Below are 27,836 nucleotides of genomic sequence, written 5' to 3'. Positions count from 1 at the left end.
GCCAAACATTGGAAACCTAATTTAAATACTTTAGCACCTCATTATAAGCCCTGCTCAGTGGAATCATCCACTGGCTGGATCATCTGGCAACATTGGCATGATTGCATTGTGACAAATTGATGTTTTTGTTTATATCTTTGGGGAATATTGTGTTATCCTGTGAAAAGGTTTTGTGTGTCTCGCTGTGTATATATATGTGTGTGTGTGAGATTTAATTAAGCTGGGCAGAGATTAATAGGAGACAGGTTGTCTGGGGAGTTTAAAACATGAAAAGGATAGAGGTGTTAGGTTTGAGGTACAAGTGAATAGGTTTAATCTCACATTTGCATTTATAGATAAGTAGAGAATTTGTTTGAATATCAAAGGGAAGTCAGAGGTATCAAGAAACATGTTTGCATCTTGCAGGAGTTCCATAGGTAAATAGAAGGGGGATATTATATTTTATTGACCCAAAAGCAAAGACAAGATGGAAACATGAAAGATCTTATATTTGGAATGATTTGAGCTTCAGAGAGATGTGAGAACAATGGAACCTGATATGAAAGGGAGAAAAGGCATTTGAGAGTTACTGGGGAGAGCTTAGCGTGGCTGGAGCTGGAGCTGTGAGATGTAGCAGCTGGAGCTGTGGCTGAGGGATGATGCTGTTTGAATCAACCATCCAGTCAAGCCAGAAAAGTCTTGGGCTGCAAAAAGCAGTTTTATTCTGAAGTTTGGATTTCCATAGCAGAGGGGAAGAGAGCTACAGATCATGTGGTATGCCTTTATTGAAGCTACTGCTTGGTAATATTACTGGATTTTTCATAGTTTAACATCTAAAAGGGAGTGCTGCCTGGAAAGTGTTTACTTGTGGGTCTGACCATTTAGAGAGTCTTTTGGGGGAATATTTTATAAGATTAAGTTCAACCATTTACCTGTAATCTTGTATGCTTAAGTTTTCTTTTATTCTTGTTATTAAAGCTTTTACTTTTAATTTTTAAAATCCCAAAAGTGTTACTGGACCTCTTACTGCTGAGATCAGTAAGTCCATTTCTTGGTTTAGAATGCCAAAAAACGCCTATGGCCCATAAGCCAAGTTTCCCTCTGATATTTGGCTTGCACAGCAATTAACATTGCTGTGGTCATAACAGCACATCAATTTGTTACACAATTGCACGTAAGTGATGTGCACCTGCTGAACTCCACTTCACTCAGGAGTTCAAGGTTTGTTTGCCTACTTTGCTTTGGCCAGCACTCACGGTCATCAGTGCCAGGCTTCACAAGCAGCACCACATCACCTTTAGAAGGTCTCAAGGGCAGGCCCCTGCCTAACAGACCTGTTGTAAAGTGGAGGTGGCTTTTCAATGGCCACAGGGCTAGGGCTTGCATGGGGAAGGGGGAGAAGGAACGTCAGGCAAGGGAAGAGGCTTCAGGGTGAAGGCTGTACTAGGGAAGGAGGGCATCCCAGGGTGTGTGTGGGGATGCATGTTGATCTATGCAAGTGGCCACTGCCTCCCAAGCCAGAGTGATGAGAATGCTGAACTTCTTGTGGCCAGAGCAGGGGTGGAGGACATCATGTTGGGCCTCCAAAAGGCATTCCAATGATGGATCACTGAGCTTTTCTTAGCTTTCAGGGCTATGCCTTCACAGGGGCAGTCCTGGGCTGCAAGAATTGAGAACTGTGTGCGCAGCTGCAGTTTAGTTGTGGCACCCGGAGTGAGGAAACGGTGAGGTAATGGCGTGGTGGGTGATTCAGAGGCAGCAAGGTGGTGTGTTCCCTGTGGCTGCATAATTAACGAGGCAGGAAGCCGATGACCTGGGGTGAAAACCCGCCATCGTGGGCAGAGGGTAAAACATCTTTTTTCACACCCCCTACCACAAATCTGGGATGATTCCTGTCTAGCATTAAATGTGATTCTGCGATTGGACGACATTTGCTAAACAATCCTGAGTGTGCTAAGAATTACACTGACAACCAATTTAAGATTGTCAGTTGGGCTCACAGTGTGGCTCACTTACACATGCTAAAAGCTATATATATTAATACATAGGCCCCTGTCCTTTGCAGATGGAAGGAACATGTACACACATTGTGCCTTTATCAACTAAATAAAATAGGTGACAGTCATTCTCTGGTTTATTCCGCAGGGCAATGTCTTGACCAATCAGAGTCAACCTGTTTGGTTTGACTTTAAACAAAGCTTGGCAGTTAACTGTCAGTAATCAGTTAACTGGTGCATTCTTCATGGCAATGGCTCTACCAATCAGAGTCCATTAGTCACTTGTCACTCACTTCTCTTGCAGTATAAATTGTTGTTCTCCTTAGATTTGATATTCTTGCAAATTGTCCTGATGAGTGCAAGACAAAAAGCTTCAACAACATGTTTTTTTTCAGCAATACTCAAGCCCAAATGATTGTGTGATGAAACTTTGGCAACTCATGCAGAGGTTTGTTTGCTAATTACCATATGAGGTGGGGCACTGGCATCAGTATTGGAACAGGAGGGATCTGTACCGTTGGGACAGTCTCCACCTGAACCGATCTGGGACCAATGTTGTGGCGAAAAGGGTAAATAGAGTAGTCAACAGGACTTTGAACTAGAAAGTGGGGGGGAGGGAAGGGTAAAACTCCATGAAGTATGACTAATGGGAAACAAAGCAGCAGGTTAGTATGTGGAGAGGTGGATTCAACTTCGTGGAAAATTATGAAAAAACTGAAAAGAAAGGAGAGCCCAGGAGAGGCTATTAAAGTCTCCAGAACACAAAATAGGACAGAGTGTTTGGAAAGGGCTAGGAATCTAACTTCAAGCACATCAGATAAAGGGACGACAATGAGAAAGGGGACAGAAAATACAGGACTGAAGGTGTTGTATCTGAATGCACGCAGTATACGAAATAAGGTAAATGAGCTTGTGGCGCAGATTGAAATTGGCAAGTATGATGTGGTGGGCATTACAGAGACATGGCTGCAAAGGGATCAGGATTGGGAGCTAAATATCGAAGGATATACATCCTATCGAAAAGATAGGCAGGTTGGCAAGAGGGGGTGGGGTTGCTTTGTTAGTAAGAAATGAAATTAAATCAATAGCAAGAAATAACGTAGGGTCAGATGATGTAGGATCTGTGTGGGTAGGGTTGAGGAACCGCAAAGGTAAAAAAAACCATAATGTGAGTTATGGCCTCCGAACAGTAGTCAGGATGTGGGGCACAAGATACACCAGGAGATAGAAAAGGCAAGGTTACAGTGATCATGGGGATTTCAATATGCAGGTAGACTGGGAAAATCAGGTTGGAGGTGGATCCCAAGAAAAGGAATTCGTGGAATGTCTGCGAGATGGCCTTTTTGGAGCAGCTTGTGGTGGAGCCCAATAGGGAACAGGCAGTTCTAGATTTAGTGATGTGTAATGAGGCAGATTTGATAAGGGAGCTTAAGGTGAAGGAACCCTTAGGAGGAAGTGACCATAATATAATAGAATTTACCCTGCAATTTGAGAGGAAAAAACTGGAATCAGATGTAACCGTATTACGGTTGAATAAAGGCAACTACAAAGACATGAGGGAGGAGCTGGCCAGAATTAACTGGGAGATGAGCCTAGCAGGAAAGACAGTGGAACAGCAATGGCAGGAGTTTCTGGGAGTAATTTGGGAGACACAGCAAAAATTCATCCCTAGGAAAAAGAAGCATACTAAAGGAAGAATGAGGCAACCATGGCTGACAAGCGAAGTCAGGGACAGCATAAAAGCTAAAGAGAAAGCATACAATGCGGCGAAGAGCAGTGGGAAACCAAGAGATTGGGAAGCCTACAAAGACCAACAGAGGGAGAAGATTAAATATGAGGGTAAACTAGCCAGTAATATAAAAGAAGATTGCAAAAGTTTTGTTTTAGATATTTAAAAGGTAAGAGAGAGGCAAAAGTGGACATTGGGCTGCTGGAAAATGACGCTGGAGAAGTAGTAGTGGGGAACAAAGAAATGGCGGAGGAACTGAATAAGTACTTTGCATCAGTCTTCACGGTGGAAGACATGAGTAACATCCCCAAAGTTCAAGAGAGTCGGAGGGCAGAGGTGAGTATGGTGGCCATTCCCAAGGAGAAGGTGCTAGGAAAACTGAAAGGTCTGAAGGTGGATAAATCACCTGGACCAGATGGATTACATCCCAAAGTTCTGAAGGAGATAGCTGAAGAGATAGTGGAGGTGTTAGTGGTGATCTTTCAGGAATCACTGGAGTCAGGGAGGGTCCCAGAGGACTGGAAAATCGCTAATGTAACCCTCTGATTAAGAAGGGAGTCAGGCAAAAGACGGAAAATTACAGGCCGATTAGCCTGACCTCGGTCGTTGGTAAGATTTTAGAATCCATTATTAAGGATGTGATTTCAGAATACTTGGAAATGCATGGTAAAATAGGGCAAAGTCAGTATGGTTTCATCAAAGGGAGGTCATGCCTGACAAATCTGTTAGAATTCTTTGAGGAGGTAACGAGTAGGTTACACAAAGGAGAGCCAATGGATGTTATCTACTTGGACTTCCAGAAGGCCTTTGACAAGGTGCCGCACAGGAGGCTGCACAGTAAGATAAGAGCCCATGGTGTTAGAGGCAAGGTAGTAGCATGGATAGAAGATTGGCTGTCTGGCAGGAGGCAGAGATTGGGGATAAGGGGGTCCTTCTCAGGATGGCGGCTGGTGATGAGTGGAGTTCCGCAGGGGTCAGTGTTGGGACCAGTTTTTCACTTTATACATTAATGATCTAGATGAAAGAACTGAGGGCATCCTGGCTAAGTTTGCAGATGATGCAAAGATAGGTGGAGGGACAGGTAGTATTGAGGAGGCGGGGAGGCTGCTGAAGGATTTGGACAGGTTAGGAGAATGGGCAAAGAAGTGGCAGATGGAATACAACATGGGGAAGTGTGAGGTCATGCACTTTGGTAGGAAGAATAGAGGCATGGACTATTTTCTAAATGGGGAGAGAATTCAGAAATCTGGAGTGCAAAGGGACTTGGGAGTCGTAGTCCAGGAATCTCTTAAGGTTAACTTGCAGGTTGAGTCGGTAGTTAAGAAGGCAAATGCAATGTTGGCATTTATTTCGAGAGGACTAGAATATAAAAGCAAGGATGTGCTGCTGAGGCTTTATAAGGCTGTGGTCAGACCACATTTAGAATATTGTGAGCAATTTTGGGCCCCGTATCTCAGGAAGGATGTGCTGGCCCTGGAGAGGGTCCAGTGGAGGTTCACGAGAACGATCCCAGGGATGAAAGGCTTAACATATGAGGAACGTTTTGAGGACTCTGGGTCTATACTCAATGGGGTTTAAAAGGATGAGGGGGGATCTGATTGAAACTTACAGAATACTGAAAGGCCTAGATAGAGTGGACGTGGGGAAGATGTTTCCATTAGTAGGAGAGCCTAGGACCCAAGGGTGCAGCCTCAGAGTAAAGGGAAGACCTTTTAGAACAGAGTTGAGGAGAAACTTCTTTAGCCAGAGAGTGGTAAATCTATGGAATTCATTGCCACAGAAGGCTGTGGAGGCCAGGGCATAGAGTGTATTTAAGACCAAGATAGATAGGTTCTTGATTGGTAAAGGGATCAAAGGTTACGGGGAGAAGGCAGGAGAATGGGGTTGAGAAACTTATCAGCCATGATTGAATGGCGGAGAAGACTTGATGGGCCGAATGGCCTAATTTCTGCTCCTATGTCTTATGGTTTTCTTATGGAGTTGGTCTCTAATTTAATGTCTATTAGCTAATTTCAGATACCCTAGAGTAAGGAGAGACTGCCATTGGTTCCAGTGTGCTTAGAATAGTCTCTTATGGTGCAGTGAGGGTTACCATCATGGGCCCCAGGGTCCTCAGATGAATCTCAAATGATGAAGGATTATGGGATAGCAACAATGGGGAACGGCGTCCTGAGATGAATCTCTGATAGTGCGGATTTGTGGGATAGTATCTTTCGGTACAGTGTCCTTAGATAATCTCAGATGGTGCGGCATTATGGGATACTACCATTGGTCCCATGTACCTGCTGCCCTTTTCCTTCTGGATGGTAGTGGTCATGGGTTTGCAAGGTGCTGTCTAAGGAGCTTTGGTGTATTACTGCAATGCATCTTATCATTAGTAGCACAAAGGTTCAGCTCACTCTGAGCGCATCAAGACTCAGTCCATAATTCTGGGAATTTGACAAGTGAGGCCATTTTGTGTAGTGAGATAGGATATGCTGTCTGGTCTTTTACAAAAAAGGAGTGCTGCAAATGAGGGAGCAGAGATAGCAAGATCCAAGAGCTGAAGTCCAAGCTATTAATTTGCTGACCAGATAGGTGACTGGTGAGTTTTAAGATTTTTTTTTTCTCTCTGATATTGGGCTTAAATTGTTTAAACTGATGCTGGGGAGATACAAGTATTGTTTTAAATTTAAGTCAGAACAATTTCAACTCCGTAACATAACTACAGATAATTGTTGAGTAACATTTCTAAACTTGAAACCTTATTAGTTAAATGAAACAAAATATATATATCACAGGGCAAGTAAAGTGATGGAAAGAGTCATCAACAGTGCTGTCAGGCGGCACTTGTTTAGCAATAACATGCTCACTTGGGTCAGTTGGGTTCTTCCAGGGTCACTCAACTTCTGACCTCATTACAGCCTTGGTTCAAACATGGACAAAAGAGCTGAACTGCAGAGGTGAGGCGTAAGTGACTGCCCTTGACATCAAGGCAGCATTTAACCGAGTGGGGCATCAAGGAGCCCTAGCAAAACTGGAATCATTAAGAATCGGGGGAAAACTCCGTTGGTTGGAGTCATACCTAGCACAAAGGAAGATGCTTGTGGTTGTTGGAGGTCAATCATCACAGTTCCACGACATCACTGCTGGAGTTCCTTGGGGTAGTGTCCTAGGTCCCACCATCTTTAGCTGATTCATTAAAGACCTTCCTTCGATCATAAGATCAGAAGTGGGGATGTTTGCTGATGATTGCACAATGTTCAGCACCATTCGCGACTCCTCAGATATGAAGCAGTCCTTTTTCAAATACAGCAAAATCTGGAAAATATCCAGGCTTGGGCTGACAAGTGGCAACTAGCATTCACTCCACACAAGTGCTAGGGAATGACCATCTCCAACAAGAGAGAATATAACCATCACTCCTTGACATTCAATTGCATTAGCATCGCTGAATCCCCCACTATCAATATCCTGGGAGTTACCATTGGCCAGAAACTGAACTGGACTAGCCATATAAATACTGCGGCTACAAAAGCAGGTCGGAGGGTAGGAATCCTGCAGTGAGTAACTTACTTCCTGCTTCCCAAAGCCTGCCTACCATCTACAAGGCAGAAGTCAGGAGTATGATGGAATACTCTCCTCTTGCTTGATGGGTGCAGCTTGAAGAACACTCAAGAAGCTTAACACTATCTAGGACAAAGCAGGCTGCTTGATTGGCACCCCTTTCACAAGCATTCACTCCCTCCAACACCTACGAAAAGTGGCAGCAATGCGTACCATCTACATGATGCACTGCTAAAACTCACCAAGGCTCCTTAGGCAGCACCTTCCAAACCCACGACCACTACAATCTAGAAGGACAAGGGCAGCAGGTACATGGGAACACCACCACCTGCAAGTTCCCCTTCAGGCCAGTCACCATCCTGACTTGGAAATATGTCAGCGTTCCTTCACTGTTGCTGGATCAAAATCCAGGAGCTCCCTCCCTAACAGAACTGTGGGTGTAAAACCACAGGGACTGCGGCAGTTCAGAAGGCAGCTCACCACCACCTTCTCAGGGGCAGTTAGGGATGGGCAATAAATGCTGGCCTTGCCAAAGACGCCCACATCCCATAAATGAATAAAGGAAAGTGTGCTGTAACTGTAGTGTGGGGGAGCTACTAGACACTAGTGTGATACCACGGCAATCACATCTGAAGTAAGGTCTTAGCTTGAGGAAATTTGGATGAGCTAGAGTCCGAGCTTCATGCACTGCAATGCATTAGGGAGGGGACACTGTGCACTGTGTTCTAGAGGGTAGTAACACACCTTTGGCTTGGTACTTCAGATTTGGCCTGTGCTCAGGGATAGAACAGTGTGGCTGTAAGAGAGGCTGGTATGGGGATCCAGAAAGTAGCATTGGAGGAGCCAAGGCCTTTGCAGTTGTTCAAAAGGTTCGTTGTTCTTGCAGTGTGGACGAGAACAGGAACTTCAAGCTGATCACAGCACTGTGTGCAGGGGCCATTCAAGTGATGGGGAGTAAAAAGCAATGTAGTTGTCGTAGGGGACAATATAATTAGGAAGATAGTTACAGTTCCCTGCAGCCAAGAGCGTGAATCCCAAAGTCTGAGTTGTCTGCCAGGTGCCAGGATTAAGAGACTAGAGAAAAACTTGGATTGAGTTCTCATGGTCCACTTGGATACCAACTTAGAAGTAAGAAAAAAGTTTTGCTGAGTGAATATGAGCAACCAGAAGCTAAATTAAAAACAGAATCACAAAGGTAATCTCTAGATTACTACCTGAACCATAAACAAGTTGGCATAGGGTAAATAAGATCAGAGAGTTGAATGCATGGCTCATAGATTAGTGTGGGAGAAATGGGTTTTAATTCATTGGGGGACTGGTGCTAGTACTGAGAAAAGAGGGAGCTGTACCTTTGAGTCTTCACCTGAAATGGGCTGGGATCAGTGCCCCAATGAATCATATAAGTTGGACTGTAGAGAGAGCTTGAAACTAAATAGTAGAGCGGGGGGATGGTCCATGTGAGGGGAGATTTGGAATGTTGACGAGAAAGGACAAGTCAATGTGCAGGTAGCAATATGGGTAATAATAACTGGAGCATGACAGGAAGGGACAGAGAGTAGAAACATAAGTGTGTACTAGCAAATAAGGTCACAGTGGGCAACGATGGTAAAAAGGCAGAATTAAAGCTTCTTTGTCTGAATGCACACAACATTTGTAACAAGATGGGTGAATTGAATGAATAGAAATAAATGAGTATGAAATGGTAGCTATTATAGAGACATGGTTACAAAGTGACCATGATTGGGATCTGAAGGATTTCAGAAGGATAGTAAGGAAGCAAGAGGAGGTGGGTAGCTCTGTTAATAAAGGATCAGTACCATAATGAAGAACAATCTTGGTTTGGAGAATCCAGATGTACAGTCAGTCTGGGTGAACTTAAGAAATATCAAATGAAAGTGATGGGAGTTATTTAAAGGCCCCCTGATTGTAGCTACACTATAGTCAAATCAAGAATATTATCACAGAGTATAAAGCAAGTAATAATGGTGGCTTGTAAGAAAGGTACAGCAAGAATCATGGAAGACATAAATCTTCATATTGACTGAACAAATAAAATTGGCACAGGTAGTCTGGAGGAATTCATAGATTATATTTGGGACAGTTTCTTAAAACAATACATTTTGGAACCAACCAGGAAACGGGCTATTTTAGACTTGGTAATGTGTAATGAGACAGGTTTAATGAATGACCTCATAGTAAAGGAGCCTCCAGGTAAGATTGACCGTTATATGATGGAATTTCACATCCAGTTTGAGGGTGAGAAATGCAGGTTTGAAACAACAGTCTTAAACTTAGATAAAGCAATTACAGGGGTATGAAGATAGAGTTGGCTAAAGTGGAATGGGAAAGTAGGTTAAAAGGTAAGATGGTAGAGAAGCAACAACAGACATTTAAGATGGTCTTTTATAACTCTTCACAAAGATATATTCCATTAAGAAAGAAAGATTCCATGAGAAGGATACACTATCTGTGACTAACTAAATATGTTAAGGATAGTATCATGTTGATAGAAAATGCATACAATATTGTGAAGATTAGTGGTTAGCTAGAAGATTGGGAAAACTTTAGAAACCAGCGAAGGATGACTAAAAGAAAGGAAAGAGGGAGAAATTAGAATATGAGAGTAAACTAGCAAGAAATATAAAAACAGACAGTAAGAACTTCCATAAATATATAAAAAGGAAGACAGTCGCTAAATTGAGTGTTGGTACCTAAGAGGATAGACTGGGAATTAATAATGGGAGGCAAAGTCATGGCAGAGACTTTGAAAAGTATTTTGTATCTGCCTTCAGGTTAGAAGACATAAAAAAAATCCCAAGAATAGCAGAAAATCAAGCAATAAAAGGGAACAATCACGATCACTGGAAAAAAAATACTAGGAAAATTAATGAGAGTAAAAGCTGACAAGTCACCTAGGCCCGATGGCCTCGGGTCTTCAAAGAAGTGACTGTATAGATAGTGGATGCATTGGTTGTAATCTTCCAAAATTCCCTAAGTCCTGGAAAGGTCACAGCAAATTGGAAAACCACAAATGTCACAAGTCTATTCAAGAACGGAGCGAGACATAAAGCAATATACTACAGGCCAGTTAGCCTAATATCTGTAATTCAGAAAATGCTTGAATCCATTATTAAGGATGTAGCAGGACATTTAGAAAAATCATAAGATAATCAAGCAGAGTCAACATGGCCTTGTGAAAGGGAAATTGAGTTTGACAAATTTATTAGAGTTCTTTGAGGAGGACGGAGAAAGGGAAATCAGTGGATGTAGTGTGTTCAAATTTCCAAAAGGCTTTCAAAATGGTACCACATTGCTCCAATAAGACCCTATAGAGACTGATAATTAAAAAAAATAAATCTGAATTCTCAGGGGTGAACTTACAGAAATTGCTTGACAAGATTTCTAGTTTTAAGAGTTTTAGACTCATCGATGTTTACAGCACAGAAGGAGGCCATTCAGCCGATCGTGTCCACGCCAGTCAATCAAGAACCTATCTATCTCGGTCTTAAATACACTCAATGACCTGGCCTTCACAGCCTTCTGTGGCAATGAATTCCATAGATTCACCACTCTCTGGCTAAAGAAGTTTCTCCTCATCTCTGTTCTAAAAGGTCTTCCCTTTACTCTGAGGCTGTGCCCTCAGATCCTAGTCTCTCCTACTAATGGAAACATCTTCCCCACGTCCACTCTATCCAGGCCTTTCAGTATTCTGTAAGTTTCAATCAGATCCCCCCTCATCCTTCTAGACTCCATCGAGTATAGACCCAGAGTCCTCAAACATTCCTCGTATGTTAAGCCTTTCATTCCTGGGATCATTCTCGTGAACCTCCACTGGACCCTCTCCAGGGCCAGCACATCCTTACTAAGATACGGGGCCAAAAATTGCTCACAATATTCTAAATGTGGTCTGACCAGAGCCTTATAAAGCCTCAGCAGCACATCCCTGCTTTTATATTCTAGTCCTCTCGAAATAAATGCCAACATTGCATTTGCCTTCCTAACTACCAAGTCAACCTGCAAGTTAAACTTAAGAGAATCCTGGACTAGGACTCCCAAGTCCCTTTGCACTCCATATTTCTGAACTCTCCCCATTTAGAAAATAGTCCATGCTTCTATTCTTCCTACCAAAGTGCATGACTCACACTTTCCCATGTTGTATTCCATCTGCTACTTCTTTGCCCATTCTCCTAACCTGTCCAAATCCTTCAGCAGCCTCCCTGCCTCCTCAGTACTACCTGTTCCTCCACCTATCTTTGTATCATTTGCAAACCTAGCCTCAGATCCCCTCTCAACCTTTGCTGTTCCAAGGAAAACAACCCCAGCCTATCCAATCTTTCCTCATAGCTCAGACCCTTCAGCCCAAGCAGCATCCTAGTAAGTTTCCTCTGCACTCTCTGTAGTGCAATCATACCCTTCCCATAATGTGATGACCAGAACTGCACACGGTACTCCAGTTGTGGCCTAACCAACATTTTATACAGTTCCAGTATAACCTCCCTGCTCTTGTATTCTATGCCTCGGCTAATAAAGGCAAGTATCCCATATGCCTTCTTAATCACCTTATCTACCTTTCCTGCTATCTTCAGGGATCTGTGGATATGCACACCAAGGTTCCCCTGATCTTTAGTACTTCCCAGGGTCCTACCATAAATAATGCAATCCCTTGCCTTGTTAGCCCTCCCCATATTCATTACCTCACACTTTTCTGGGTTGAATTCCATTTGCCACTGCTCTGCCCACCTGACTAGTCCATTGATATCCTCCTGCAGTTTACTGATATCCTCTTCATTATTTACCACCCTGTTAATTTTTGTGTCATCCGCGAACTTCTCGATCATACCCCCTACATTTAAGTTTAAGTCCAAATCTTTTATGTACACCACAACAGCAAGGGCCCCAACACCGAGCCCTGCGGAACCCCACTGGAGACAGACTTTCACCTGCAGTTTACTGCTATCCTCTTCATTATTTACCACCCTGTTAATTTTTGTGTCATCTGCAAACTTCTTGATCATACCCCCTACATTTAAGTTTAAGTCCAAATCCTTTATATACACCACAACAGCAAGGGCCCCAACACCGAGCCCTGCGGAACCCCACTGGAGACAGACTTTCTGTCACAGAAACATCCCTCTACCATCACCCTCTGCTTCCTGCATCTGAGCCAGTTTTGGATCCAACATGCTACTTTGCCTTGGATCCCATGGGCTCTTACTTGACTAGTCTTCCATGAGGAAACTTATCAAAAACCATGTTAAAGTCCATGTAGACCACATCAAATGCATTACCCTCAACTACACTCCTGGTTACCTCCTCAAAATATTTGATCAAATTTGTCAAACATGACCTTCCCTTAAAAAATCCATGCTGACTATTCCTGATTAATCTGTGTCTCTCCAAGTGCTGATATAACGTGTCCTTCAAAATTCCTTCTAGTAACTTCCCCACCACGGAGGTTAGGCTGACTGGCCTCTAATTTCCTGGACTATTCTTTCCTCCCTTTTTTAATAATGGGACAGTCCTCTGGTTCCTCCCCTGTGGCCAGAAAGGATTTGAAAATTTTGCCAGGGCCCCTGATATCTCTTCCCTTGCCACCCTCAACAGCCTGGGATCCATCTCATCCAGGTCTGCAGATTTATCGACTTTTAAGGCTGCTAACCCCGCTAGTACCTCTTCTCTCTCTAAGTTAATTTCCTCTAATATTTCACTCCTCCACCCTGATGTCTATACCTGTGCCATCCTTTTCCATTGTGAAAACTGATGCAAGGTATTCATTGAGAACTGTACCAATGTCTTCTGGGTCCACACACACATTACCTCTATGGTCCCTAATTGGCCCTACTCTTTCTTTAGTTATTCTCTTGCTCTTTGTGTATTTAAAAAACCCCTTTGGGTTTTCCTTTATTCTACCCACCAATGCTTACTCATTCACTCTCTTAGCTTTCCAAATTTCCTTTTGAAGTTCTCCTCTGCACTCCTTGTATTCCTCTAGGGACTCTGCCATATTGAGGCCTCAGTATCTGCCATAAGTTTCTCTTTTTCTTTTAACCCTAGCCTTTATGCCCCTTGACATCCAGGGTTCTCCGGACATGGTCCCCTCCATTTGTTTTTACGGGAACATATTTGCACTGTACTCTCGCTTTTTCCTCCTTGAATGCCTCCCACTGCTCTGACACAGTTTTATCTGCAAGTAGCTGCTCCCAGTCCACTTGGGCCAAACCGTATCTGAGTTATGGTTGCTATCTCCAAAATACTCCCCTACTGATACACCTTCCACCTGCCTGGGCTCATTTCCGAGTATTAGATCCAGAACTACCCCCTGGGTTTTCTACGTACCAGCTAAAAAGTTTCTCCTGGATGTGACTTAAGAATTTTGCTTCTTCCCTACCTTGCACGCTAAAACTATCCCAGTTAATATTTGAGTTGCTAAAATTCCCTACTATTACTGCCTTATTATTCTTACACTTCTCTGAAATTTGATTACATATTTGATCCTCTATCTCCCCCTGGCTATCTGGGGGCCTATAGTACACATCCAACAGCGTGTTTGCCCCTTTTGCGTTTTTAACTTATATGCATATGGCCTCATTTGATGATCCTTCGAAGATATCATCCCTCCTCACTGCTATAATTGATGCCTTGATTAATATTGTGACCCCGCCCCTCTTCTATCCCCCTCTCTATCTTGTCTGAATATCCTATAACCAGGAATGTTGAGCTGCCAATCCTGCCCTTCCTTTAGTCAGGTCTTATTCTTAGCTATGATATCATACTCCCATGTGTCTATCTGTGCCCTCAGCTCATCTGTCTTATTCCTCAGGCTCCTTGCATTAAAATATATTCCCTTTAACCTTACTAAACTCATTTATTTCTATCTTTTCTCTGCCTTCCAGACTCATTTACTAGCATATTGATTTCTAATTCCACCTCAGCTTCTTTCCCCACTGAACTACTTTTCAGGATCCCATCCCCCAACATTAGCAAACCTTTCCGCGAGAATGTTGCTCCCGTTCCTGTTCAGATGTAACCCGTCCAACTTGGGCAGGCCCCACCTCCCCCAGAAATGGTCCCAATGCCCCAGGAATCTAAAGCCTTCCCTCCTGCACCATCTCTCCAGCCACGCATTCATCTGCTGTATCCTTCTGTTCCTATGCTCACTACTGCATGGCACTGAGAGTAATCCGGAGATTACTACCGTTGGAGTCCTGCTTTTCAATTTCCTACCTAACTCGCTAAAGTCTGCTAGCACAACCTAATTTCTCTTTCTTCCTCTATCATTGGCCCCAACATGGACCATGCCCTCTGGCTGTTCACCCTCCCGCTTCTGAATGCCCTGCAGCCATTCCGTGATATCCTTGACCCTGACACCCAGGAGGCAACATACCATCCTGGACGTGTACAGCCACAGAAGCACCTGTCTACTCCCCTCACTAATGAATCCCCTACCATTATTGCCCTTGCCCTTCCACACTTCTTCCTCCCCTACCCCTCCCCCCTGCTCCGAGCAGCTGGACCACCCACCGTGCCATGATCTTTGTTCTTGTTGGCCTCCACAGAGGAACCATAACTCTCACCATTTTCCAAGGCTGAAAAATGGTTTGTGAGCGAGATGTACTCAGGGTATTCCCTCGCTACCAGCTTGGTCCCCTTCTTCTGTCTGGTGGTCACCCATTCCCTCTCTGCTTACACTTCCTTAAGCTGCGGGGTGACCACATCCTGAAAGGTGCTATCCACGAACCTCTCAGCCTCAGGAATGCACCATAGTGCCCCCAGCTGCCACTCCAGCTCAACAAACCTGGAGCCCGAGTTGCTCCAGTCGGAGGCACCTCCTGCACACTTGGTCATCCAGAATGCCAAGAGTGTCTAGGATTTCCCACATTGTGCAGGATGTGCAAATCACAATGAGCTCCCCAGACATACCTTAACATAAATGGAATATGGATCCTTGCTTTTATTTTACCTTTACTCCTACTTGAGTGTAGACTAGATGCTAGATCCTCTGGACAGACTAGATTCTCTACTGCTGCTGACTGCCTGTCCCAAGGGCCTCCTCTTGCATTCTCCTCTAGGGCTACTGATTGCCTGTCCCAGGGTCCTCCTCTCACACTCTCCTCTAGGTGCTGCTGACTTCCTGTCCCTGGGCCCTCCTCTCGCACTCTCCTCTAGGTTCTGCTGACTTCCTGTCCCAGGATCCTCCTCTTGCACTCTCCTCTACTGTTCTATTGTAACAAACAAACTAAAAGAAACTTTGGTTGAAAACTATTTAGTAGCCACCATTACTCTAAACTACAGAAAAATTCCTTTGTTAATGCCTTAATGTGACCGAAAATCTCCCTCCATTATAATTTACTCTGTCTCTTAAGCAGCCAATCTTTTCTCCAGTCAGAAGTTGTTCTTAGCTCCCAAGGCCTTGCTCCTGTTCTTTTCTTTTTGCCGTGGAACTGGCTCTTATGGCGAGGATTATGCTGGAGATTCCTCCTTGTAGCCAAAGCTAGGCAAATCTTGCAGTCTCAGGTAACTGCTCACAAACTCTGACTCTTCAATCCAGGCGTGAGCTCCCATCCACCTTCTTGCCTGGTGAACCATTTATTTCACTGCTTTGTCTTTCGGATTCTGGCAGACTGACACTGTCTGTGAGGTTCAGTGTTATTTTAAGAAAATACCCTGTATACTTGTCCTAATATGACTTTCTATGGACTCCATGGCAACGTGAATCACATAGGCATTTAATCCAGGCAGAAATACTAATCAGCTATCCTTTAGACTCCCAACTTCATTCTATCTTGAAATTAAACAGACAGTTTAAAGTATACCTGTTTACAAAACCTGACATTCCTACACTTCCTGGGACTTTGGAGACTAGGGCGGGTAGCTCAAGTTGGGCAAGTTTCTGGCTCATGCACCAGCTTCAGTAGAAAGGAGCTCGAATGGAGTGATCTTAGCTCTCGGGGTGTAGTGGGTGTGGGAAAGAGTTGGACCCACCGCCCCTGTAAATGGAACTTTTGCAGCCACGGGGCGGCTGAGTGCTGGGGTGGGGCAATTAAAAAACCCAGCTCGGCTCCCTAGGACTTCATCTTTTTTATTGTAAAATTTTAGACCCTCTAGCCCTCATTCCTCCACTATCAAGTCCCCTCAGGACCTTATCTGTTTCAATAAGATCACCTCTCATTTTTTTAAACTCCAATCGGTATAAGCCCTACCTGTTCAACCTTTCTTTTAAGATAAGCCCTTCATCCCAGGAATGAGTCAAGTGAACCTTCTCTGAACTGCTTCTAATTTAATTATATCTTTTTCCAAACAAGGAGACCAAAAACTATACACAGTATTGCAGATATCATTTCACTCAAGGCCTTGTACAGCTACAGCAAAAATCCCTACTTTTATATTCCATTCCCCTTTCATTTTATATACCATTACATATTTTATATCTTTATACTTCTATATTCCATTGCCCTATGGGAACAATGGAATGTGTAGGACTTCAGTTCTCTTGAAAAAAAAATTGTATTCCAACAATCCTATAAAAGTGTCAATCAAAAATCATTCCAAAAGTTAAGTGACCCCAAATCCAGGCGGCGAAGTAGGACACCAGACACCAATCATTCTAGTTAATACTAGAGTTATTTACAGAATGCAATATTACACATGCCTGCCTCTTCCCTAACCAATAGCAGTCCTTTTTTATATGTGCTCAAGGTACTTAATTAACCAATGCCCTCACCAATGGATCCTTAATCTTGATAATACAATTAACATACCATTCCTCCTTTATTTAAGTTAAAACTTTATAACATACAAACAACATTCAAAACAAATTAAAGGAAAGAAAAACATTATTTTCCATATTCTGTACATCACATCATCATCCAAGATATCCCTCTTCTAGGGCCTCCAATAATTTATTTTGCATGCTTTTCTTTTTGTAAAGTAATCTAAGAATTAGTGACCGGCGTCAACCCATTTTCTTTCTAGCATCTCTTTTTTACTAGCGTTGGGTTCCTATGACATCAAAACTTTATTCTTATTGCTTTTTTAAAAATGGGTTTTCTGCTGGACCAAAAAATATGGATGCTACAAGTCACTTGACCACAGAGTTGTCCCTTCATTCTGGGAACAACCACCAGGAGTTACAAGAATAAAATAATTCTTCACTCATCCTATGGAATCTCACACCTCATTGTACAAACCCCATGTAATCAATGAAAGCGGAAGGAGTGCAGACGAGCTGGCTCACCCAACTGGAACTATCACAAAAGAGAGAGATTGAAATTCATTATGCTAGAAGAGATGCTAATAACCACCCATCTCTCTCCTAAGGCGGAACAATGGAATACTGGCCAGAAGCACAGAAACTGATTGTTAAGCTGTAATTAATCATTAATGTGACATGTCACATAACCCAACCCTCTGGCCTTTTTGGACAGTTTTAACATTATATCTTTAGTCTCACAAGCAGTCTACAGTTTTACATCCAACTGGTGAACCACCAAGAAGCAGCCCTCCAGGCAGAAAAGCAGCCTGCTCCTCAAGCCTGTCTCTGCTGGAAGATTCCCTAACATTGCCTGCAGAACCAAGCCAGTCATCTTGCAGTATCAGCACCAACTGTAAAGCAAACTCTACAAGTCCGATCTTCAGCCAGCTGAACTCAAACTCTTACAATAAAGAATTCCCCACTGGACTCTGATTCTGAACTCCGGAAATTATGTGAACTAATATCCATTTTTGTGATTTTTGTACTGTTACTATCTGTAGCTATAAAATCCTTTCTTTCCTATTCCCCTCCCCCTCCCCACTTTTACTGTGTGTGTGTGTGTAGTGGAGTGAGAAATTGCGAACACCCCTCCCCTGGGCTTTGAGTGTGAAATGAACTAACCTTCTGTGTCAATCATAACACGAGTTTGCTATGGGTTATTAATAAACTAGATCACACAAATTGAGGGCTTAGAAAAATGTGTCACCGCATACTTTAAAATAATTCAAAACACCTTCTGCTTATGGACAGGTGCTGAGAGGAAATAAGCACCGTTTGCCTGTCTCTCTCCTGTCTGTATCACTAGCAAGGTCAATCCTTTTCTCAGTCACATTCTATGTCAACTTTACATTATCCCACAGGGAACTGTTATTTACATAGCATTCAATGGGCAACCTATTCTTAGAATGCCCCTTGTATAAGATTTCCCTTAAAATATTTGGCAAGTAAAACCCCATATCTATCGTTTCTACTGGAGGCAGTGTTTCTGCCACTAAGATACCTTTAACCTCTTTTATTTTCTTAGCTTCCCAGGCCAAGGAACAACTTTTTCCATTTTCGCCCACCAAGAATATGTTAAACCTGGATGTACTAGGATACCCAGAAGATTGGCATTGTAAGCTTCACAAAATAGAACTAATTTAATGTCCTTCAGCTCACCCAAGGGCGGAAGCTTGTATTTACATTTGTAATGTCTCTGCATTTAATTTCTTTAATGTTTTTGTTAACTTTATTCTTTTACGGGATATGGACGTCATTGGTTAGACCAGCATTTTGATTACCAGTCCCTAATTGTCCTTCAGAAGGAGCTGGTGAGTCGCCTTCTTGAACCGCTGTAGTCCATATGGTGTTAGGGAGGGAGCTACTGTTAGGGAGTGCTGTTAGGGAGGGAGTTCCAGGATTTCAACCCAGTGACAGTGAAGGAACGCCGCTATAGTTCCAAGTCAGGATGGTGTGTGGCTTAGAGAGAAACTTGCAGGTGGTGGTGTTCCATGCATCTGCTACCCTCGTCCCTCTAGCTAGTAGAGGTTGTGGATTTGGAAGGTGCTGTTGAAGAAACCTTGGTGAGTTGCTGCAGTGCATCTTGTAGCTGGTACACACTGCTCCCATTGTGCGTTAGTGTTGGAGAGAGTGGGTGTTGAAGATGGTGGATGGTGCGAATTAAGTAGGCTGCTTTGTCCTGGGTGGTGTCAAACTTCTTGAGTGTTGTTGGAGCTGCACTCATCCAGGCAAGTGGAGAGTGTTCCATCACAGTCTTGATTTGTGCCTTGTAGATGCTGGATAGGCTTTAGGCAGTTAGGAGGTGAGGTACTCTGCAGAATTCTCAGCCACTGACCTGCTCTTAGTGACAAAGTATTTATATCTGGTCAATGGTAACCCCCAGGATGTTGATAGTGAAGGATTCAATGATGGTAATTGCATTGAATGTCAAGGGGAGTGTTATAACACAGCAGTTGGTAAAGGCTGTTATTTAAAATCCCAGAGGGAAACTTTAAACAACTATCACAACCTATATTTTCAAGTGGTATGTTTTGAGTTGCAGCTCTAAATTCAGGAATAAGACCACAGTTCTCAAGAGGTTTTTGTATCAAACTACATGAGACATTTATTAATTTATACAATTTAAACATATACACATGGCTACAAATTACTACTATCATAACTTTTAACAAATTCCCAAATGAATCTCACTAAGGCAACAACAACCCATAAACTTTAAGCAGACACCAGGCAAAGCATTTTCACCTTACAAATTCAAAATGAGGTTCCTTTCACTTTGGTGCCTTTGCAGGCAGTTTGCAGACAGTTGTAGGCTTGTAGCTGCTTTGATGTTATATGCCTCTGACCTGCACACACAAAACTGCTTTCTATTATATCCAGCACTTCTTTTGAATGTAAATTCTCATTGTATCACCAGGCCCTTTGAACTCCTTTTATAGTACCATTTTATTAGTAATATAAACATTGCTTGGTGTCTCCTAGCTAGGTGCAAAATTTCACTTCCACTCTTGAATCCACTATTCAACAAAATGCAAATGTACCTCTACCTCTGTTTTCATATCAAAACTAGTATACATCAAAGCACCCAGACTAGCTGGTTTTAATCCAATTAAGACACACTCACAGACTAAACTTCTTTTTTAAAATAAATTTCCAAAAACATCAAATACATTAATAGCTTCATGACAGGGAGATGGTTGGATCTCTACTGTTGCAGATGGCCATTGCCTGGCACTTGTGTGGCGCAATTTTTTTTTTCTTATTCATTCATGGGAGGTGGGCTTTGCTGGCTGGGCCAGCATTTACTGCACATCCCTAGTTGCCCTTGAGAAGGTGGTGGTGAACTACCTTCTTGAACTGCTGCAGTCCATGTGGTGTGAGTACACCCATAGTGCTGTTAGGAAAAGAGTTCCAGGATTTTGACCCAGCAACAGTGAAGGAACGGCGGTATATTTCCAAGTCGGGATGGTGAGTGACTTGGTGGGGAACTTCTAGGTGGTTGTGTACTCGTCTATCTGCTGCCCTTTTCCTTCAAGATGGTAGTGGTTGTGGATTTGGAAGGTTCTGTCAAAGGAGCCTTGGTGAATTCCAGCAGTGCATCTTGTAGATGGTACACACTGCTGCTACTGTGTGTCGGTGGTGGAGGGAGTAAATGTTTGTGGATGTGGTGCCAATCAAGCAGGCTACTTTGTGCTGGACAGTGTCAAGCTTCTTGAGTGTTGTGGGAGCTGCACTCAACCAGGAAAGTGGGGAGTATTCCATCACACTCTTGATTTGTGCCTTGGAGATGGTGGACAGCCTTTGGGGAGTCAGGAGGTGGGTTACTTGACGCACTATTCCGAGCCTCTGACCTGCTTCTGTAGCCACAGTATTTATATGGCTAGTCCAGTTCAGTTTCTGGCCAATGGTAACTCCCAGGATGTTGACAGTGAGGCATTCAGTGATGGTAATGCAACTGAATGTCAAGGGACGATGGTTGGATTCTCTCTTGTTGGAGATGGTCATCACCTGTGCAGCGTGAATGTTACTTGCCACTTGTCAGCCCAAGCCTGGATATTGTCCAGGTCTTGCTGCATTTGAATATAGACTGCTTCAGTAACTGAGGAGTCGCAAATGGTGCTGAATGTTATGCAATCATCAGCGAACATCCCCACTTCTGACCTTATGTTGGAGGGAGTTCATTGATGAAGCAGCAGAAGATGGTTGGGCCGAGGACACTACCCTGAAGAACTCCTGCAGTGATGTCCTGGAACTGAGATGACTGACCTCCACCAACCACAACCATCTTCCTTTGTGCAAGTTATGACTCTGACTAGCAGAGAGCTTTCCCCCTGATTCCCATTGGCTCCAGTTTTGCTAGGGATCCTTGATGCCACATCTGTCAAATGCGGCCTTAATATCAAGGGCAGCCACTTTCACTTCTCCTCGGGCGTTCAGTTCTTTTGTCATGTTTGAACCAAGGCTGTAATGAGATCAGGAGCTGAGTGGCCCTGGCAGAACCCAAACTGGGCATCAGTGAACAGGTTATTGCTAAGCTAGTGCCATTTGATTTCACTGTTGATGACCCCTTCCTTTACTTTACTGATGATGGAGAGTAGACTGATGGGGCGGTAATTACCCAGGTTGGATTTGTCCTACTTTTTGTGTACAGGACATACCTGGGCAATTTTCCACATAGCTGGGTAGATGCCAGTGTTGTAGCTATGCTGGAACAGCTTGGCTAGGGGCACGGCAAGTTCTGGAGCACAAGTCTTAAGTACAATTGCCGGAATATTGTCAGGGCCCATAGCCTTCAACCATTTCTTGATATCATGTGGAGTGTATTGAATAGGCTGAAGAATGGCAACTGTGATGCTGGGGACCTCCAGAGGAAGCCAAGATGGATCATCCACTCGACACTTTTGGCTGAAGATTGTAGCAAATGCTTCAGCCTTATTTTTTGCACTGATGCGCTGGACTCCTCCATCATTGAAGATGGGGATGTTTGTGGAGCATCTCCTCCAGTGAGTTGTTTAATTGTCCACCACCATTTACGACTGGATGTGGCAGGACTGCAGAGCTTTGATGTGATCCGCTGGTTGTGGGATCGCTTAGCCCCATCTATCACTTGTTGCTTATTCTGTTTGACACACAAGTAGTCCTGTGTTATAGCTTCACCAGATTGACACCTCATTTTTAGGTATGCCTGGTGCTGCTCCTGGCTCCTCATATACTCTTCATTGAACCAGGGTTGTTCCCCTGGCTTGATGGTACTTATTATTGTTCAGGTCTTGCTCCATTTGGGCATGGACTGCTTCAGTGTGTTAGGAGTTGCGAATGGTGCTAAACATTGTGTAATCATCAGCAAACATCTCCACTTCTGACCTTATGATGGAGGAAAGGTCACTGATGAAGCAGCTGGTGATGGTTGGGCCTGGGTTGGTGAGTGCAGATGGAGTTGATGATGTGTAGAAGTTACTATGAGAGTAGAAGACTGCTTTGATGGACCTTTTGTTTTTGTATATGTGTTTCATATGTATATTGTTTTGTTTTGTCTTTGTTCTTCTCGTATTGTGACTTGTGTGAGCCATCAAACCTTCTGATACTGATTCTGTTTTTTCTCAGGTCTGAAAGAGCTGACGCTAAGTGCTAACCCAGCTATCACTGTGAAGGGATGGGCACGTCTGGCAATTGCGGTTGCTCACAGTTCTCAACTCCGTGTCCTTAACTTGGATTATAATCCTTTAGGTGAGAATATGAAATCACAGATGACAATGAATCCAGAGTATTCTTTAAATTAACTCTGAGAATCGCCTTTTGAAATTTATTCAGTTTTCCTACTGATTTAGGTTTGTCATTTGTTTATCTCCAGGACTAGTTCTTATGGATAGGAAAAATGTGTGGCTGTTCCATCTTATTCCCATTATAACTTTGGTGAGATTGCAGCTGAACTAGACTGAGGGCTGTCCTGGCATTTCAATGAACTTCTCGCAGTGGCTTTTTGAAGGTGGAGCCCAGGAGAGAGGATTTGTATGTCCTGGACACTGAGACAATTGACAAGAGGTGAAACTGACCAAGAGTCACATTCATCTCCTTGTCTCTCAGTGAGAATATTTTCTCTGATGTTCAAAGCTGGTTTTACAAAGTGGCTTGTAGGGGCAAAAAAAGTCATTCTTTTGAGGGGAGGTGGAAGGTGGCTGGGCAATCTGGCACTCAGCCTGGGCTGGGCTCTCTTCTGTTGACTTTGCAATTTTCCTGATATACTTGGAGCCTCAGGTCTTCACCAAACGATCTTGGTGTAGACACAATAAGAAATTTGAATGATCTGGAAAGTCCACCAGGATTAACAGTGTGAACTCTTTCCACATTGATGCCAAACCAAAGTACACCATCATGTTTCCAAATGATAGTACCTCTGTCGCAGTGCTGTCAAACGTGAGGACCTCCATTTCCAATATCCCCCAAATTTTACAAAATCCAACACACTCCCTACAATGTAACTGAATTCCCAGAACTAATACCTACTTGCAAATTATGTATCTCCCTGTATAGTATCAACTTTAAAAATGATAAAGAATATGTACAGAAAGTACAAAGGCCACTCATTTACTATTTACACAGAATGATGGGTGGCCATTTCCCAAATAATAGACAGTTATGGAATCCAGTCCTCAAAACACCAGCAAGCTATCAAGGAGGGAGAAATTTGTTCAATAACACTGCTTCTAGTGGTACTACGCAGACTTAATTCGATTCCTGGAGGCAGGTACTGCCACAGGCTGCTACCTGTGTCACCTACATGACATTGCTCATTGATATTATTGAAGAATGTCATGTGGGTGACACATCCAGCAACACATGGCACTGCCTGCCCCTGGGGAAGTGACGTAAGTGTGAATAGCGCCACCAGAAGCTGCAATGCCTGAACAAATTTCTTCTCCCAAGATTCCATGTTACACACCCTCACAGAATTGTTACAGAAGATGGCCACTGTGTCTGCACTTGCTCTCCATAGGAGCAATTAGTACCTCTCCCTGGCCTTCTCCCCATGGCACTGCACCTTCTTTTCTGAAGAAGAGGCTCTCCCTTGAATGCTTCGATTGAACCTGCATCCACCACACTATCAGGCTGTGCATTCCAAAACCTAACCTCTCGCTGAAGGAAAAATTTTTCCTTATGTCACCATTGCTTCTTTTGGCAATTATCTTAGATCTTTGCTTTCTTATTCTCCATCCTGTCACCAATGGGAAGAGTTTTTCCCTATCACTCTGTCCAGACTCCTCATGATTTTGAATGCCTCCATCATATCTCCTCTCCACCTTTTCTCCAAGGAAAATAGTCCCAACCTCTCCAATCCATTGATGTAACTAAAGTTCCTAATTCCTGGAACCATTTGTGTGATTTTTTTTCTGCACTTTCTCTAATGCCTTCACATCTTTCCTAACTACTCTCTGTCCGGTCACCTTCAATGACTCACGCACGTGTACACCTAGGTCCCTCTGCTCCTGCACTCTCTTTAGAATTGTATTTTATTTTGTCTTGTGTCTCCATGTTCTTCCAACCAAAATGAATCACCCCACACTCCTACTTACAGCCTTTGTGTAATACTTTCTGTGATGCTCTGCTCTGCTAAATCACTGACAATCAGAATTAAATATATTGCAAGCCAGGCACATTTGTCTAGCAACCTTTTTTAACTACATTGGGACATTCTTCCCACAACTGACAGACAACCTGACTTCCATTTTTTCACAGCTGCAGCAAACCACAGAGAAATGGAAACAAACTCAAAGTAATTGAAGGCTTCAGATTAGAAAATTTTAAATATAAAAGTTAAACTTTAGAGGGTATATTGCCAATTCACGAGGATGCTGCCTGCTTCTAGATAAACAAAAACGAAGAAAGACTTGAGAAATTTGATCTATTATCATTTTAAAAACAGAGCATGGGGTAAGATAGAAACAGACAGTTTCCAGTAATTGAGGTTTTGATGAACAAGAGGCCATAAATACATGATTAAATATAAGGGATTTAGAACAGAAGCTAGGAGAAACGTCTTCACGCAGTGTTTGTGAGGTTACTGAATTAATTATGAGGGTTGTGATTGAGCCAAAAAAAAGTCAACATTCAAGATAGATGGATGAAGAAAAAAGGTTTTGAAAGGATATGGGAACATGCCACATAAATGTGATGAGGACACTTTACTTACCTGGAATATAAATGCTGACATGAACCATTTGGGTTGAATGGCATATTCCAGTATTGTAGCTTGTATTTATTTCTATATATTTTGAAACAATGAGGTAGCTTTTTTATCTTCACTGCCATAATGGTAATCTGACTGCAGATCATTGGAATAAAAATTTGTTGGGTTCTTTAAAAGGAGGTAAATGGCAAATGAAGTTCAACGCAGATAAGTGTGACGTATTACATGTTGGCAGGAAGAATAGGGAGAACACGTTACTTTAAAGGTGAAACAAAAACAGAATTACCTGGAAAAACTCAGCAGGTCTGGCAGCATCGGCGGAGAAGAAAAGAGTTGACGTTTTGAGTCCTCATGACCCTTCGACAGAACTAGGTAAATCCCAGGAAGGGGTGAAATATAAGCTGGTTTAAGGTGGTGGTGGGGTTGGGGGGTTGGGGGGGGGGGTGGCGGGGGGGCGCGAGTGGTAGTTGGGTGGGGGGAGAGAAGTGGAGGGGAGTGGTGTGGTTGTAGGCAAAAGCAGTTAAAGAAGCAGATCATCAAAAGATGTCACAGACAGCAGAACAAAAGAACACATAGGTGTCGAAGTTGGTGATATTATCTAAACGAATGTGCTAATTAAGAATGGATGGTAGGGCACTCAAGGTATAGCTCTATTGGGGGTGGGGGGAGCATAAAAGATTTAAAAATATTTTAAAATAATGGAAAGAGGTGGGGAAAAGAAAAATCTATATAATTTATTGGAAAAAAACAAAAGGAAGGGGGAAGAAACAGAAAGGGGGTGGGGATGGAGGTGGGAGCTCAAGACCTAAAGTTGTTGAATTCAATATTCAGTCCGGAAGGCTGTAAATTGCCTAGTCGGAAGATGAGGTGTTGTTCCTCCAGTTTGCGTTGGGCTTCACTGGAACAATGCAGCAAGCCAAGGACAGACATGTGGGCAAGAGAGCAGGGTGGAGTATTGAAATGGCAAGCGACAGGGAGGTTTGGGTCATTCTTGCGGACAGACCGCAGGTGTTCTGCAAAGCGGTCGCCCAGTTTACGTTTGGTCTCTCCAATGTAGAGGAGACCGCATTGGGAGCAACGAATGCAGTAGACTAAGTTGGGGGAAATGCAAATGAAATGTTGCTTCACTTGAAAGGAGTGTTTGGGCCCTTGGATGGTGAGGAGAGAGGAAGTGAAGGGGCAGGTGTTACATCTTTTGCGTGGGCATGGGGTGGTGCCATAGGTGGGGGTTGGGGAGTAGGGGGTGATGGAGGAGTGGACCAGGGTATCCCGGAGGGAACGATCCCTACGGAATGCTGACAGTGGGGATGAAGGGAAGATGTGTTTGGTAGTGGCATTATGCTGGAGTTGGCGGAAATGGCGGAGGATGAATGCGGAGGCTGGTGGGGTGATAAGTGAGGACAAGGAGGACCCTATCATGTTTCTGGGAGGGAGGAGAAGGCGTGAGGGCGGATGCACGGGAGATGGGCCAGACATGGTTGAGGGCCCTGTCAACGACCATGGGTGGAAAACCTCGGTTAAGGAAGAAGGAGGACATGTCAGAGGAACTGTTTTTGAAGGTAGCATCATCGGAACAGATGCGACGGAGGCGAAGGAACTGAGAGAATGGGATGGAGTCCTTACAGGAAGCGGGGTGTGAGGAGCTGTAGTCAAGGTAGCTGTGGGAGTCGGTAGGCTTGTAATGGATATTGGTGGACAGTCTATCACCAGAGATTGAGACAGCGAGGTCAAGGAAGGGAAGACCACGTGAAAATGATGGAGGGGTGGAGATTGGAAGCAAAATTAATAAATTTTTCCAAGTCCCGACGAGAGCACGAAGCAGCACCGAAGTATTCATGATGTACCGGAGAAAGAGTTGTGGAAGGGGGCCGGAGTAGGACTGGAACAAGGAATGTTCCACTTACCCCATAAAGAGACAGGCATAGTTGGGGCCCATGCGGGTACCCATAGCCACACCTTTTATTCGGAGGAAGTGAGAGGAGTTGAAGGAGAAATTGTTCAGTGTGAGAACAAGTTCAGCCAGATGGAGGAGAGTAGTGGTGGATGGGGATTGTTCGGGCCTCTGTTCGAGGAAGAAACTAAGGGCCCTCAGACCATCCTGGTGGGGGATGGAGTTGTAGAGGGATTGGACGTCCATGGTGAAGAGGAAGCGGTTGGGGCCAGGGAACTGGAAATTGTTGATGTGACGTAAGGTGTCAGAGGAATCACGGATGTAGGTGGGAAGGGACTGGACAAGGGGAGAGAGAAGGGAGTCAAGATAACGAGAAATGAGTTCTGTGGGGCAGGAGCAAGCTGAGACGATCGGTCTACTGGGGGAGTTCTGTTTGTGGATTTTGGGTAGGAGATAGAAGCGGGCTGTCCGAGGTTGGGCGACTATCAGGTTGGAAGCTGTGGGAGGGAGATCCCCAGAGGAGATGAGGTCAGTGACAGTCCTGGAAATAATGGCTTGATGTTCAGTGGTGGGGTCATGGTCCAGGGAGAGGTAGGAGGAAGTGTCTGCAAGTTGACGCTCAGCCTCCGCGAGGTAGAGGTCAGTGCGCCAGACAACAACAGCACCACCCTTGTCAGCGGGTTTGATGACAATGTCAGGGTTGGACCTGAGAGAATGGAGTGCAGTAAGTTCAGAGAGAGACAGGTTAGAATGGGTGA

The 27,836-nt window shown here is 43.8% G+C and overlaps 1 protein-coding gene across 1 annotated transcript in view; it reads left to right on the top strand.

Moving 5' to 3' along the window:
• The window catches only part of lrrc73 (leucine rich repeat containing 73), a 201,741-nt gene that overhangs the window by 31,678 nt on the left and 142,227 nt on the right, over nt 1-27,836 (top strand). Inside the window, exon 3 of the mRNA XM_041188565.1 lies at nt 22,607-22,729. Coding sequence (XP_041044499.1) covers nt 22,607-22,729 — 123 coding nt within the window. The remainder of the gene's footprint in view (nt 1-22,606; nt 22,730-27,836) is intronic.

The sequence above is a fragment of the Carcharodon carcharias genome, chromosome 5 (assembly GCF_017639515.1).
Source record: "Carcharodon carcharias isolate sCarCar2 chromosome 5, sCarCar2.pri, whole genome shotgun sequence".
Taxonomy (NCBI): Eukaryota; Metazoa; Chordata; class Chondrichthyes; order Lamniformes; family Lamnidae; genus Carcharodon; species Carcharodon carcharias.
This window is presented reverse-complemented; position numbering and strand designations above follow the sequence as displayed.